This window comes from Octodon degus, unplaced genomic scaffold, assembly GCF_000260255.1.
Source record: "Octodon degus isolate 3935 unplaced genomic scaffold, OctDeg1.0 scaffold00127, whole genome shotgun sequence".
Lineage (NCBI taxonomy): Eukaryota > Metazoa > Chordata > Mammalia > Rodentia > Octodontidae > Octodon > Octodon degus.
This window is the reverse complement of record NW_004524703.1, coordinates 43,112-59,397: the sequence shown is the minus strand read 5'-3', so window position 1 is coordinate 59,397 and position 16,286 is coordinate 43,112. Positions and strand designations below refer to the sequence as shown.

At 47.8% G+C, this 16,286-nt stretch overlaps 1 protein-coding gene across 1 annotated transcript in view; it reads right to left on the bottom strand.

Moving 5' to 3' along the window:
* Window positions 1-10,392: 10,392 nt before the first annotated feature.
* Rhou (ras homolog family member U) overlaps window positions 10,393-16,286 on the bottom strand; it is a 6,324-nt gene continuing 430 nt past the window's right edge. The window contains exons 2-5 of the mRNA XM_004640803.2: window positions 16,114-16,286; window positions 14,915-14,973; window positions 10,467-10,986; window positions 10,393-10,407 (exon numbers count right to left, since the gene is read on the bottom strand). The exon at window positions 16,114-16,286 is cut by the window's right edge and continues 17 nt beyond it. Of these exons, the coding sequence (XP_004640860.1) occupies window positions 10,531-10,986; window positions 14,915-14,973; window positions 16,114-16,286 (688 nt within the window). The 3' untranslated portion in view covers window positions 10,393-10,407; window positions 10,467-10,530. The remainder of the gene's footprint in view (window positions 10,408-10,466; window positions 10,987-14,914; window positions 14,974-16,113) is intronic.

Genomic DNA, 16,286 nt, shown 5'->3' with positions numbered 1-16,286 from the left:
AATCCCTTCAACGACTGGAGCCCTCCTTTTAGATTCAGTGCTGTTTTGACTTTCTTTGCAGAGGATGATCTTTCTCCCCAGAGCAGACATCTTTGTTCTGGCAATACAAGCAAGTCTGGTCCTCAGAATCTGGAGCGGACACAGTAAGCTCTGGTCCTCAGCGAGCCTTCCTTCCTTGCTGACCCAGCTGACCCCTTAACCTTCTTTTCTGCATTGTGTATTAATACCACTTACATCTAAAACATGGCATGTGTCTGCAGTAGTCTGTGCTTTGTACCGGGGAGTCTTTGCACAGCTGTAGAAGGCATAGTGCTTATGTTAGTCATTCATGCATGAGTCCCCCTGGTTACCTGACCCCAGGCTACATTCCCCTTGAGGGAGGAGGGTCAGCGCACAGGGCACTGCAGTTGTGCTCTCTCCAAGTGTATTCCATTGCTTCTGTTTTGTCTTTGGTTCAGATTTATCTTTTTCCTCAGATTTGATGGGTGACCTGAAACAGTAATCATGGGATCAGTCAGCATCCCAGCAGAAAAGAAGTGACAAGCTCAAAGGGCCTGCTGAAGAGACCAAAGTGGCAGCTATCTAGAAACACAGAATGGGATTAAGGAGCTCAGTGAGCCGTGGGAATGCAGGAGGGATCAGCAGGAAGCAGAGGCTCTTATCAGCTCAGGCCTGGTGGGGAGGAGGGAGCGCTGGGGAGAGCGGAGGAGCGGAGCAGAGAATTTGGCCCCGCAAGACCAGACCCTTCCAAGGGAGGAGCTAGAGAAAACACCCAGTTCCCTCCAGTCCCTCCCTTCTCACCACCACCCTGAGTTGGCCTACAGGACCACCCACAAGCTTTATTAGGATCTCGGCTGAGCATGTGGGTGGTGCTCAGGAGGGAGCTGCTCCCTGACCAAGGGGTGTGAGGAGCTGCTTCTACAGAGGAAGCTGAACCCGCACACACAAAGCTTACAATTTTGCAGACCTGCTTGAGAACGGTGACAGTAATAAGAGGCAGGGGCAGGGGTGGTGAGATGAAGTCAGGGGGAAGCAGAGATCCAAGACAATTATTGGAGAGGGTCCGGTTTCAGCACACACAGCAAGGCTAGGAAGGGTATCAGGGCTGCGGGGATATTTTAGATTTCCATTGCTGGACCTAATACCTAACATCTGCATCTTTTTTTAAGAGAATAAAACGAATTAAAACAATCAGACTTTTAAAACAAGATGATAGGAAATTAACAGTGGTTATTATATTGCATATGTTATCTTCAGAGTAGTTAGTCAGATTACTAGATACAGGCATAGAAAATTGAAGAAATAATATAAACACTAACTGTCCTGTCAATGAGCTAATAGAAATTAGTAGTACTATTATCTTAACTATCTTGTGTGTGTGTGTGTGTGTGTGTGTGTATTTTTTTTCCCCTTCCTTTTCTCCTTTCCCTTATCCCAGTTATTCTTTTCTTTCGAGCAGTTTCTCTCCCTTTCACTGTATCTGTTGTACCTTTTGGATCTTACTCTCTTAGCTCTTACACTAGGGAGATAATGCAATGTTTATACATGTGAGCCTGATTTATTTCACTTACCAGTATGCTCTGTAGTTGCATTCACTTACCTATAAAAGCCTCCACAGCTGGCTAAAAGTTTTTCTCAATTCGTGGGTTTTCTTTGCATTCTGCTGGTGATTTTTATTTCTCATGAAACTGTGTCTTAATGGGTGCTGGTGATTTTTTGATGTGCAAAAACTTTAATAAGATGAGATCCCAGTTGTTGATGATTTGAAGTATTTCCCATACAGTTTGGGTTTTGTTCATGAACTTTTTGCCTATACCTAAGTCTTTAAGATTTCTACCTACTTTCTCTTCCAGTAAGTTTAGTGTTTCTGTTCTAATATTTAGATCTTTGATTCATTTTCACTTGAGTGCATGGTGATGGACATGGGCCTAGTTTTAGTCTCTGGCATGTGGAAAGCCAGTCTTTCTGGCACCATTTATTAAATAGGCTTTCTTCCAGTGAACATATTTGGTGCATTTATCAAAGAGAAGGTGGCTAAGTGTGTTTGTAGTTGTGTCTGCATCTTCTGATCTGTTCCATTGATCCTCGGGTCTGCTTTTTTTTGCAGTACCATGCTGATTTTATCACAGTAGCTTTGTATATAATTTTAAGCCATGGATTGTGGACATCCACATCTTTAATTTGGCTCATGATTGAAGGGGATTTAGTCTGTGGTGGGCTAGCTCCAAGGCAGGAATATCATGGCAGTGGTCCAGGAAGAGCAAAGTTGTTCAGTTCATTGCAGCTGGGTAGCAAAGCAGGTAGATAGTTCCAGAGAGGAAGAGGTGAGGGCCCAAACATACCTGCCAAGACTACACCTCCATAACCCACCTGGGTGTACCCAGAAGTGTGCTGTACTAATCTCCTGGGCAGCTCCCAAAACCAATGAGGCTGATGCTACACCCTAATTGCAGGGCATAGGGCAGGGAGCTGGCCCTGGACAGGTGTCCCAGGACTTTACCTACATCTTTCCTTCTCTATGTTCTCATGTGTTTCAAATCCACTGTGTGTAAAAGAGTCTCCCTCATTCCCTGTAAGATAGAAAGATCAAGTTTTCCTTTCCCTTCTGCCTTAGACAGCCAAAAGGAGTCAGGACAAACTATATGCCATCACTCCCTCCTCTGCTCCCTGTCTTCCTACAAGGTGGTACATGTCATAAGCCCCAGGGTCTTTAGTCACTCTTGGGTGACTTTGGGACCTCTAGGATGTGCCAGCAGGAGCCAGTTTAGAGGACTGTGACACCGTCTTCATTCCTGCCATTCTATGTGCTGCCATCTCTCTGAGAAGCAGGAAATACCTGACAGGGCAGAGATGGAGATAGACAACTATGAATGTCCCCAAATTCCCAAAACTCCAAGGGTTCATGGTCAACACATCGGCCCTCCTGGACACTCCTCAAAAGCAGTGGCAGTCATGATTTCTGATACTTCTGGAGAAAGAAGGCAGCTGTCAACCAAGCAGCTTCTTGTAAAGTTCTGGGAACTATTGCCATAATAGCTGAAGTGTCCTGGTCACCCTCCTGTTCTAAGAGCACCTGCCTCACCCACAACAAGCTTGAACCTTTGGCCTTTCCCAGGTGAGCCTGCCCTGCAGCCACTCCCATGACCCCGCCCAGCACCTAGCTTGCCCCTCATTACTGGGAAAGTTCTCCAACAGCTCCTCAAAATGCAGAGTGTGCACGTGCATCCCACTCATGCTCTATGTAAGCAGCTCCTTATAGTCCTCGGGTAAGTGGAGGAGGCTCCCTCGTATGCACCACCCACTGTGCTCAGCACAGGTCCCAGTAAAGCCTCACTCAGTCCTCTAAACCTACTCTGCATTCTTATCTCAGGTAGTGAGCACAGAGCAGGTCATGTTTAAAAGAGATGGTAACACTAGGGGTGGCTGGTCCCAAAAAGGTGCACTGTAGATTCTGCTGGCCTCTCAAAGAGGAGAGAGATGGGGTGGAGGTCCAGGGTGGGGGATACTTAGAGGTGTACCCACAAAAGCCCCTGGCTCTACATGGTCCTCTCACAAGCAAATAGGGAGAACTGCTCGGCTGAACAGCCAACCTATAGGGTCATGGGAAGAAATTAATAACTGCTGCTTGCTTTTCCTTGCTGCACAGAAAGGAGTAACCAGACCAGTGCATCCTTGCTGAAGCTGAGGCCATCTACAGCCTCCACAAGAAAGTGGAAAGAGACACGAGAGATTGAGGAAAATATACTCAGGAGTAATTGTTCCCCACCATCTCAGGTAAATCCCCTTGAAAATCTTTCTATGTCACTCTCTAATAAGAACAATGACACCCCACCCAGTACCTGCCTGCCACAGTGCGTGTGAGGTCAGGGGACACAAGGTGTTTATTCATTTGCTTCACAATGTGGTCAAAAGACAATGAAACAGGTCAGGACAATAGGTGAAATATTTTTCATCCTGTAAATAAGTGTGGCTCACAAAATTTCAGATATTGTGGTAGTTATCAGAAAATTCTTTTACAAACTCTTTTTGATCCTTGTTCTTTTCTACCCACTTTTTTATTAGAAAAAAAAATCATTGCTTTACCTAAATAATTAGCTTCTTAATTAAAAATCGATTTCCTTCTACTCACTGCATTTCAAAACTGAAACTATTGGCTTCCCTAGCCCCTGGAGAGTTAGTCTGGGGAAAAATGAGAAAAAATGGCCCAAGGGCCAGTGAAGGAACTGGGACTGTGGGGACCTGGACCATTCATTCTGTTCACAGTGACCCATGACCCACGATGGGAACAGCCTGACTCAGGTGACTGGGCCAGTCAGCTACATAAGCCAAGCTTAGAGACTACTGGAGAGTGTCCCAAAGGCACTTCTACTCCCAATGAGCCTTCCTTATGTCCACCCTTTAGACTGGGAAGTGACAAAGGAGGTAGACTATGTTCTAAAAAATCTATTTCTCAGTGGCCCCATCTGGTTACAGATCACTCATGAGCTCACAACCTGTGTGGTTCTAGCTCCGCGTGTGGCTTCAGACTGCTCTTAGAATGAGTGAGGAACTGAGGGACTCGGGGGAGAAGGGACATGGGAGGAAGGCGATCAGATGGAGAGAGGTGGTGGAACTCTGGATGATTAATGAGTGGGACATTTGTACTAATCAGACCTTCAGTTTGCAAGTGTGTCAAGCCGAATCAACCACGTTAGTTGACGCTGTGAAATCAATGGCATTCGAGGTCTCACAGCTCCTGTCTCATATCTGGGAGGCCCTCTGTAAGGCTCAAAAGGTAATTCTAGCCCTGCAGTTTAAGTTCATGAGATGGATACAAAGGGTGGCCATTATTCCTCATTCTTGGGGCAAAATGGCAGCTTTTATATTTAATCCTGATGTATGTGTTTCCCTTGTCCACTGCCACATATAATATTGTTTCTTGTCCTAAAGCTGTATCCCAAAATAGCTATTATCCAGCATGTGTCAAAAAGTGGTTAATGTGTGATTTTGAGCCCAGTACCCCTTATACTAAGGGTTACTGGGATATTTAAGCTGTTTGTTCTTTTCAGACCCTCAAAGCGGCACTCCTGGGATACCAGAATAAATATCCTCATGGAATTGCTTCCCTTAGTGACCAACAGTACATACAGCTGATGTTACAACTCCAGCTGTCTGATCAAGAGGGGACGCAGGATGAAATACCTGTGTAGAAGATGTTTTTTGATCTTGTCCAACACAGGGAAAGGGGTAAGGGATTTAAACTGGCATTTCGGTATCCAAATTTAGGCCAAATTGTAATGAGAAGCTGTTCACATCAGAAAGAGAGGTGCAGGGGTTGGGTGTGATCAGTATCCTGTCTTCTTTTGGGGACCCCCAGAAATGCTTCACAAAGATGTTTATGATGTCTTAAAGAATAAGGACAGACAGGAGTCTATTTTCACTGATATCCAGACAAGATTGCGTCTGTCTCACAATAGAGATGTTTCCGCAATAGGCCAGAAATATTTACTCTGTGACAGCCTCCCTAGCGACCTCGCCCCATGAGGGATGACCTGCCATGCTCATCCTCTGTCACACAGCAAAGCTAACCTTTGGCAAGGAACTTCCTTTTCCCTTCCTCCAGGCCTGAAACACTGTGTCCCCCTCACGTGCTCAGGCAGATCTGCTCCTGCTGACCTTGAAGCCATCTCCAGTCTCAGGTCAGCTTGGCCTGGCCCCACCGCACATCTCACTGCTCACCTTGGGGGTGAACGGGTCCCTGAATTTCCTGCTCCCTTGTTCTTGGATGCCATCTTCACCAGGCTTTAGCTTTTGGCTGCCAATACCAACTAGGTCGTCACAGCATCCCTTGCACACATACCCCACACAGGTGCATACCAGACACAAAGCCACAAATACACATGCATGAATAAATGCACACACATGGGTGCATGCATACATTCATATAAATATTCGTATAAATACACACATAACACATGTACATACAAATACATACACACAAACAGTGCTATCCTTTTTGGTTTTCAATTTTACTTTGCTCTTGCTAACTCCCTGTTTCTCTATGTAAGGTGAACTGAGGGAGACCACGGGAAGGTGAGGAGGCAGAGCCCAAGGGCTTCTTGGTTCCTTCTGAGTACAGAGAAGCAGGTGGACCCTCTCTGGAATGAGGTGGGCAAAGTCTGAGGGCAACTGGCAGAATAGTGGTCCCTGTCATGCCTACCTCCTGAGCCTGGACACTGACTGTCCAGGTCACATGGCAAAAGGGACAGGTCAGCAAATAAGGGGTCCCTCAGAGATGGGAGCATCAGTGCGGTACGCTTCCATGTGAGGAGGGCTTGGACACTGTCAACAGGCAGGATGTAAAGGTACAGGAGGACCATGAGCTATGGGGCGGCTTCAGATGCTGGACAAGGTGAGAGATCCCCTGAGCATCCCAGGGCAATGCCACCCTCCTGACCCCAGGTTTCAGCCCTATGAGGCTGTCAGTTCCTCACCTTCAAGGCTGTAGGGCAATCAGTGTGTTACTTAATCACAGACTTGTTAAAACAACGACAGGAACTTCATATAGTAAGTTTGATATGCTATGGGACATCCTGGAGGCATGTTCAATGCAAAGGCAGTGTCCTGCTTCAGGATTTGTTTCCATGTGCCCCTTACATGAGAGTTGTCTCTAACACTGGGCTTATTGTTAGGGATGTTCACTGTGCTGGACCGGATGCCAGGTGGCTGTGCAAACATGCAAATGTGCACATGTGTAAATGCGGTCTACAGCAAGAGCTTCTTGCACATGGCTGTAAAGAGACAGCCCAACAGGAACCTGGGACCCAGAAGGCCATGGCTTTATATGGTATCCGCATGGCTCTCTTGCCCATATTTTCCAAAGCTGCCTTGTCAGCTGAACTCACACGTAACTACTTCACTATGTGCAAGATTAGGATCACTATGTAGCCTGCCTCCCCAGGCCCCATAGTAAGCAGGAGTGACATGTTCCAGAGTAAGTCTGGGTCATACTGGAAACTGCTCAGGGAACTGCTTAAGATTTTATAAAAATTACTTGGAAATGAACAGTAATGGGCCACTATGTGTAAAATGTGTAAGGTCCATACAGTGTGACTGGGACGAAGGCGGAGACCATCCATGATCAGTCACAGCTTCTGTAGACTCTGACGAGGACCCGCTGTGAGGAGACCTAGGAGCCCAGGGCTACCCAGAACTGGGGCCTTTCCTGAGCAGGCTCTGCACCTCCTGCTCATAGCTGTTCTGTCCACAGCAAGGCTGTCATTAGTCCTAAGGCTGGAGTGATCACACATGGACTGTAGGGCAAGAAGCCCAGGAACCACAGCCCAGCCCTCCTCCCTGCCCATGACAGCAGCACTGCTGTCTTGGTCAGCCTGGCCCCAGAACATGTCTGTGTCCTACCTACTGTGTACCCAAGACATGACAGGTCTCAACTCAAGGGTCAGTGTGCATTGGTACACTGAGTACTCTCAGGACACAAGCACCCTTGGCCTAGGCTACACTGCTGGGGACTCATAAGTCCTTGGCTTCTGGCCCCTTCCACTGTGACCTAAGATCTCTGACACTGACTCTTCTTCAAGACTCATCCTAGTAAGGAACTAGCTTAGCTCTCAGGTCCTGGGGTCTGTCCCACATTAAGGCTTCTAGAACTCAGATTTCTGACACATGGGTCCCGGCACTGGACCTACCGGGAATGAACAGTCAAGAGGACCCTGTCATGAGGCCAAGACCCCAGAGACTGCAACCCGCTGTGGAATTTGAGGGGAGGGCACGTTCCCTCAATGCCAGGACTCTTCCTGACCCTGACAAGCCAAGACAAAGAGCCAGACAGTAGTATCCACAGGTCAGAATTTATTTCAGCCCCCCCCCCCCCACTGACAGCATTTTCAAGTACAGGATTCTGCCCAGTGTCATTTACACGTGGACACAAAAGACACGACTTCATAAGGCACCAGGTTGTGGCAGGTTAGAGGAGCCCTGCTCCCACTTCGGCTTGTGAGATTCCTGGGCAGATTCCTGGGCTGGTAAGTCGGCCAAGCAGAGAAGGAAGGTTGCAAAACATCCACTTATTTGTTCACATGTAGGAGAAGGAGGACAGTCTGGAGTCCATTTCAGTGTTTCCACATTATGGTATTACCCTGGACTAGAGGACTTAGGCCTAAAGCCTCTGCAAACCAAGCTGCACCCTTAATCACTTCAGCTTTGAAATGAGTCATCAGATGTAATCCAAACAAATATCTTTAGATTTTTCTCAGCCTATACCCCTACTTCTGAAGAAGAAAAATGGAGGAAAACTTCAAGTACAAAGGATACCTCATTATTTTATGAATCAGCAACATACAGTAACTGAAAACTTTTAGATGTCACCCAGCTAGATACATGCACCCGAACCTTCCCAAGAAACTTCAAGAATGGGTCAGGCACCGCCCCGTACAGACACCCTCCCACACAGCCCTCAGCAGAGGGCGCAACCCAGTCATGCTGCAGGCTTTCAGTTTTGTTTTCTACCTTAAAAACTCATTTGCCTTTGTACATTTTGTAATAACATGCGAAATGCCTTCCAGTTCAGTAACTGGTCCCTCCCCACTCTGCACAAAGGGCTGGAAGGGCCTCAGCTGGGAACCTGCTTTCCTGAGAGAAAAGCCAGGGACAGCTAGATGGCCACAGGAAGGTGGTCTGCTACAGGTATTTTCATAACTGAAGCAATTTTTTTTCACTCAGGTTTAACTAATCACTTCAGGAAACTAGGACTGATCTCAATTTCAATGTGTAGAAAAATCAATAGTAAAGTCTATGTATTTTAGTGGTTTAAAGATTAACCTTTGTTAAATAAGTTCTTTCATCTTATTTACTAACAGGAAAAGAAGCCCCTGAAGTGTGGCCTTATCTTTTACTGTTTTTCTACAGAAAAATACAAACTAGATTTTTTTTAAATATAAAAAAGGTAATACAAAACCCACAGAGATGAAACTCTATTACCCACTGGCTTCATGGAGACGTCCCTGGCTAGTTAATGAAGTGACTTTGGTGACTGTCGCAGCCAGAGCAAGCCTGAAACTATGATGCCGTGTCCAGCCACCGTGGCATCTCGGAAGCAGACCCAGCCCATCTGAGAGGATGCTCCTCCTCAGGACTGTTTTCAGAAGGTTTGGCTTTAAGACTGCCAGCCAAAGGGGCCCATAAGCACGGCTCTGCACACCTGGGCCTAGCACAGTGCTACCTCTGTTGTAGGCCTCTGGGAGCCACTGGGGACCGAACTGGCCGTCTTAACAGGTCGCTAGATATCTTTGTTTTACTTCTTGTTTTAAAATGATCTCAAAAACGTGCAAATTAAGATATACTTAAAATCATGAAAGTATATAGTCAAAAAGAGGTCTGTTCCAGGAAGTGACAAGAAGAGGAAGCTAAGCCATTCTGACAGGCTTTGTGGCCACTTCCCCCATGAACTGTTTAAACGTCTGAAGCCACAGCAGCTACCAGGCCTACATGCACATTTACAGGCATGGGCACAGAGGACATTTTTCCTGACTCAAGGGGAAAGGTGCCGGTGTTCCACAGCATCTGCTGCACCTCTCACTGTAATGGGTGCCCTATAGATGGGCAGAGGGTATAGCTTAAGACATGAGATAGCAGCTCACTCTGCCCCATCACCAGGACTCAGCAGCTAGGGGCAACTTAGTCCCCAGAGCAACCCCCAGGCTCTGATCTCAATGTAAGTCACTCCCTAAGATAGTAGAGCTGCGGTGGCAGGGCCTTCTTGGCTCTTTTCATATGGTATGGGCACAACTGGTTTTAAGATGAAGAAACTCCAACTTCAAACAATCTTCCTTTTTGGTCTACCCAGTGCCTGGAGTCAGTGAGATGCAATAGGTTGTTTTGGGAGGTTTTTTGTTTCTTTTGTTTTGTTTTTTTGCTTGTTTTTAAAATGTAAGCAGTTGAGTATTACTCCATGATAAAGCGACAGGCTTGAAGTTCTGTAGACAGAGGTCCCTGTTTTCTCAGACTTTCTGCTCTTAAAGAGAAAAAGGTACAGTTCGCATGGAGCTTCAAAGCTGAGCTGTTTCCACAAAGGCTGCTGTGTGCCCACAATGCACCAAGCACCAAGCAGCCCTTAATCCAGAGGGTCAAAAACTGCAACTCGCTGCTTCATCTGTCTGTACATGGTAATGCAGCAAAATTTCATTCTTGACTTCCAGCTTCGAGGTGTTCTTTCCATATTACATATAAATTAATCCAGAGGTCTAGAGCTCTTAATTTCCAGAGTTATGAAAAATTCTTACTTCAAAATTCCTTTAACTTTCTTATCTTGCATAAGAATCTTATCCCTAAGCTCCAACAAGAAGAAAATTAAGGGATAAAGGTATGCACAAGCTAAGGGCTCCTCTGTGTGCACATTCTCTCTCTCTGTCTCTCTCACACACACAGACACACACACACAGACACAGACACAGACACACACACACACACACACACACACACAGTCATTCCCTGTGGCACCACCTCAGAAGTGGCTGTCTGTGCAGCCCCGTAGTGTCATGCCAGGCAGCAGTACTTCCCCCACCAGGACTTGGAAAGGGTCCTCACTTTGTCCGGGGCTCTGCTCTTACACTTCCTGGGCTGCTGCTGGCAGTCTGCGTGCTGGATGCCAGCCACAATGGCGGCATCAAATACCTCCTTGAGGTTCTTCTGAGTCAAGGCTGAACACTCAATGTAGGAGACGGCTTTGATTTCCTCAGCACATAGCTTTGCTGCCTCCTCAGGCACTGGCTTTTCTCTGCATTTGTCCAGCTCAATGAGCACTTTGACGTCCTCTCTGAGGTCTGACTGTGTCCCAACCAGGATGATGGGGGTTTTGGGGCAGTGGCACCGGATCTCAGGCACCCACTTCTCAGAGACATTCTGGAATGATGCAGGACTCACCACGCTGAAGCAGAGGAGGAAGATATCTGTATTGGTGTAGCAGAGGGGCCTCAGCTTGTCAAACTCATCCTGCAATCAAGCACACACCCGGAGTTACCCACAGGTAATCAGCTTGCAACAGCAAAAGATACCCTGACACACGTTAGCTAGCCCTGGCTAGTAACTGGAAACCTACTGGGCTACAAGGAAGAGCTGGTGTCTTGGAACCAACCCTGGGCTTCTTGCCCAGAGGCTATAGGGCCAGCTCCACAGCCAGTGTTACCCTAATCATACAAACTGCCTTATGTGTTCCTGGCGTTCCTGGTTGCCTGGCTATGTCATAGAAAAGGCACTTAAATCAGGGTATCTAGAGCCAGTTTGCTGCAATATATCTTGATCCTGATTCTCTCTACCTTTGGAGATCAGTTATTCTAAAGTTCAAAGCACACCTACTGGCACCCAGACTCCACAATGACCCTGGCAAGCCCTATCTATGAATACAACTCCTCTCTTCATGAGCCCAGCCCTGCCCTTCCCTACAATGTCTGTGATGGATGCTGATTCCATCTCACCTGCCTGGTGTACACAAAGTGCAAAATGACCTGAATGAGACACAAGGGCACATCCAGGAAGAAGCTGGGACCTCTATTAGGCCAGTCACTAAAAGCTCAGAGAACACAGATCGCAGTGTCACAGACACTGGCTACTACAGTCTCAGCCTCACTGTATCATCTCTCCTCTTCCTGGCTTCCTTTTCCCTTATTTCCTAGCTCTGGCCTTGATCTTTTCCCTCTGAGGTTCCATGCATAGTGCTTTGGACAGATAAGAAACCACAGAATAGGCACATTTGCATTATGCTGTAGAGGCCTAGACCAGAGGAGAATGGATTAAAAATTAATAACCCACTTGACCCTAGGGCTCTGCTGTAGTCACCACCAGCAGACACATAAATGCCATCCTCAACCAGACACAGCACCAGACAATGGTCTCCACAGCAGCCTCTGCTCCCCTACCAAACATCCTGTAATGCCCGAATCCCTAAACTCAACCAACCAGAAACTTCCACTCAGTGCATTCCTAGGAAAATGCTCACACCATCACATATAAAGTGAGTATCTGTGGACAATGTCATCCTCAGAGCTAATGTCACTGGTGATTTCACAATGGCAAGAACAGGCCAAACATTTTGTGTGTTTTTCCTCACCCAACTGAACACTCTGGTCATGTGCCAGGTCCTATTTACCATTACTTTCTCCTCCCCGCAGAGCCTCTTTCTAGGGGTAGCTGTCTTATTTGACCATGTTTTCTTTACCTGAGGATCCAAGGTCTCTGTTGCAGGAAATAAGTAACTGCCACAGTGGACTCACTACACACTCAGACACTAGGACAACATCCCAGGGTGTCCCTACCCCATAAGCACACTAAGAGAAAATGGAAAGGACACCATTTCTGTTTCTCAGTGCCAACTCTGTGCTTCAGAAATAAACTCAGAAGTCTATCCAGGCCACTACAGCTCAGCTAAGTCTGCAGCGTAAACCGCTGCACAGAACTCTGTTCAGGGCAGGACCAGCAGAAAGGAGATGGGATTAGAGCATCCTTGGGTCAGCCTGCACCTTGATTTTTTCCCTAAGTATCTCATGGACCAAAAAGTTGAAAAATATTCACCCTCTGCAGGCATCTCTGCAGAAGACACCTGCAGCTGCACTCGCTGCTTATGGCCAAATGCATGTTCCTTGGGGCTAACCATCCATCTCTGTCCTATTTGCATTGGATTCCGGAAGTTCAGTCCTAAACACTCCATCTCACATCAGCAGACATGCCAGCCTCCTCTGTGGATCTCGAGGCACCAGAAGTGAACCCTAAGCCTTACTGGGCTCCCAGCTCATTAGCCCTCACAGTTGCCCACAATAGGTCAATCAGTGTTCATGTTCCTTCTTCTGCCCAAGGGAGAGTATGTTCCTTGGCTGGGCTACAAGGACATGTGGTAGACGTCACATCAAGTCCTTCAAATGACAGTTTACTAAACAGGGATTAGGGAGTGTGGAAAAGGCGTACTACTCTGAGCAGCTCTGCTGCAATCTCAACCAATGCTAACCTGTGCTTGAGGAGCAGGGAGACTCTGGCCTCATCTTCTTATCAATAAGTACTCTTCAAAATTAGCTTTTGAAGCTGGCCCTATATCCATCTCTAGTGCCCTATTTGTTATCAGCAGGTATTCTGCACCAGCTGGTGCAAAAGTTAAGAGAATAATAACTCACAAAAGCATTGAGGAAAACTGGTAAAACAATTTCCAGATACACTAAAGCTTATCAGCTCAGGGCCAAACCATTTTCTTAATTATAAACAGTACCAGTATTTCCAAAATGATTGTATGCTTCCCTCACTTTTAAGCAGATGATGTTAAGGAAAAATCCAACTCTCCTTTGATGATTTATATCTTTTTTTTTTTTTTTTCCAAAATTTTCCTAGTAACAAGCAGTTTCTCCTTCTGGAGCCTGCGCAAGGGCCCCCAATGATGGCTCAAGGCCTTTCATCTGCACTGCACTACTCTCTTATCAACTCTTAGACACAAGCTATTCTCTCTTAGGCCTCCAGCTCTATGGAGGGCAGACCTGTGACTCATGTGTGTGCTCCAGAGCCTGGTGGCAGCCGTGATCAATGTCTGAGGGTAGCTCCCTGTTGGTGTCCCTGAGATCTATGCCTCTTGGGACTCCTGAAGTTGCTGCTTTATCTCTGGTCCTGAGGCTGCTCCCCAAGGAGTTCCAAGTCCTGAGATGCTCCCCTGCCCACCTCCTATAGTTGGGAAACCTGACCTTCTTGCTTTACACAAAGCAAAGCCACATGAATTGCTGATATCCGTGACACTCAGAAAGCACAAACACTACAAGAAACTGTGTTGATTTTGTTCCTATGGCAATAAAAATAAAAAAGGAGCTGAAGTGTGCTGAGGCTGGGTGTCAGCCCCCACTGCTACAGGTATTACCAAGTTGGTGTTTCCTGGGGATCAAAGCTGCTCAGCCTTCCATCACCCTGAGCCTAGAAAATAAAATCTGTCTCAGCCCTGAGTATGCTGTCCTGAGGTAGGGGTGCAGCTTGGAAGTCCTGACTTTGGATGAGGTGTGGAGATTCCCTAGAAAGCCAACTTCACAAACACAGTGGACATCTCCTGGCACCTGAGAAGGTGAGGAGACACTTTCGCCTGCCCACAAGGAGCCCTGGGCACTTCTCCAAACTGTGGACGCACTTGAGACAAATCCATCATGACTTGGGCAAGAAGCAGGGCCCAAGGCTCAGAAGGCTCCACGCATTCTTGGTGGTTGGAGCACCTCAGGGTTGATGATGAGCCCAGCAACTCCTGGGAAAACCAAGGGGATCCCACAGCGACAGGCTCTTCATCCGTGCCTGGCTGTTCCTGCCAAGGGCCCAGTCCTTGAGATAAGAATAAATACTACTAACTGGCAAGACTATGGCACACTCCTTCTTCCCAGTAGCTTGGAGCAGCCTTTCAAACACATCTCTGCTCAGGCCTGGGGCTGGTCCACGGTCAAATCACAGTGAGGGAAGTGAAACACTGATGATTATTGACAAAAGCTCCCACATCTCCTTGAGCAAATCCTTGGTTATCTCTGACCTTAAATAAAATGGCCATAAGGTATCATTAGCCTAAGTGAGAAATGATTACAAAGCATCAATGTTTTGATAAAAAACAGAACGTGAGGGACATCAGGAGCTCCATAAGATAAGAGCTGTTTCTGCTAGTGCTTCCTCCCCCCTTCACTTCTGGCCAGAATGGCAGGGCCAGGCTGATCCTGCTGGTTCAGAAGTGTCCTGATCACTCCCTCCCACCCTTCCTCCCACTCTACCAGGGCCCAGCCCACCCACTACCTACCACCCACCATCCAGGAGGCTTCAGACAGACCCAGTTACTAAGGGGGTTGGTGGAAACACAGCAAAGGTCATTTGGAAACCTTTTAAAAGCCATTTCCTTTCCCAGTGCAGAGTGAAACATGATACTGACCTGTCCTGCAGTGTCACAGAGCTGGAGTCTCACAGGCCGCCCATCCACTGACACCACAGCTAGAAAACAAGACAGATGAGTATAAGGAGGAGTCTTTTACCCTTCCAGAGGGCTGGCAGTCTCAGCTTGCTCTACCATTCTTGATGCAAACTGCTGGGCTCCTGCTTTGGGTCTTTCCAGAACAAGGAGGGCCATGGGTGGTGTTTCTGTACACAGACCTCCAGGTCTGGTAGGTCCCTCCTTTGGCAAGAAGAGGTCAGCAAATCCCTGAGCCCTGGCTGGTGCCGCTGGAAGAGCCTGAGCTTTCCTCCCAGCCTTGGAAGATTTATTTCCTATCACACTTCTTTCAAAGGACCTAAAGGCAACATGGAATTAAGACAGCCAACCTGGCAGATTTAAATCATGGAAACCTCACAAAAAATCGTTTGCCTTGGGAAAAGTTCCTGACTTCAGGGTTTCTAATAAAGTAGCCATTTCAGGAACGTGTACAAATATAAGTTACAAATTCCTGTGTCTACAAGAAGGTAACTCCCATCCTGGTCCGTTCAAAAACAGGATTAAAGAGGAAAGGGAAGAAAGCCTGCCACCTTTCCACCAGAGGGATTATGTGGGTGGGAGGGGCCACAGCGTCTACTAGAATTAAGCTGTCCTTTTGCGCACCTTGTAATTGTTTTAAAACGCATGGGACAGGCAGCTAGAGGCAACCAGCAGTACAGCTGGACTTTACCTAAGGTGCCTCCATGTTGGGGATCAGGGTGTCAGGCTCCAGCCATCTGGCTCTGCAGGTCACAGGGGCACATTGTTTTTTAAAAAGCCACTACCTTCTGTGAATTCTAACTTTTTCTTAAAATCCGAAAAGACCTGAGGAACCAAAATAAAAAGATTCCTTTACCGTTGTATGTCACCACACCCCATAAGAAAAAACTTGTTTAGGTTAAAGGAAGCCGATGCCACCAGAAGCCGAGCCGGCGGGGAGGGGCGGCCCGGGCTGAAGAAAGGAAGGCTCTGCGCCAGCCCAGCCCTCGCGTGCCCGGGCCGGCACCGGGGCGCACTGCGGCGGCTCTTCAAAGCCGAGTCGCCCGCGCAGTTACGGCCGGACTGGACCGCACGGGATTCCCCCACGCCCAGCACCTCCGCCCCGCGCCCCTCTCCCCGGCGCGGGCCTGGCAGTGTGCCCCGCGCGCCCGCCCCGCGCTCACCCGAGAAGTTGTCGAAGGCGGTGGGGATGTACTCGGTCGGGTAGCCGTTGGTAGTGTAGCTCACCACCAGGCTGGTCTTGCCCACCGCGCCGTCGCCGACCAGCACGCACTTGACGCCGCGCCCCTCGGCGCCCCCCGCGCGTCCCCGGCTCCCCGGCGCCCCGGGTCCTCGC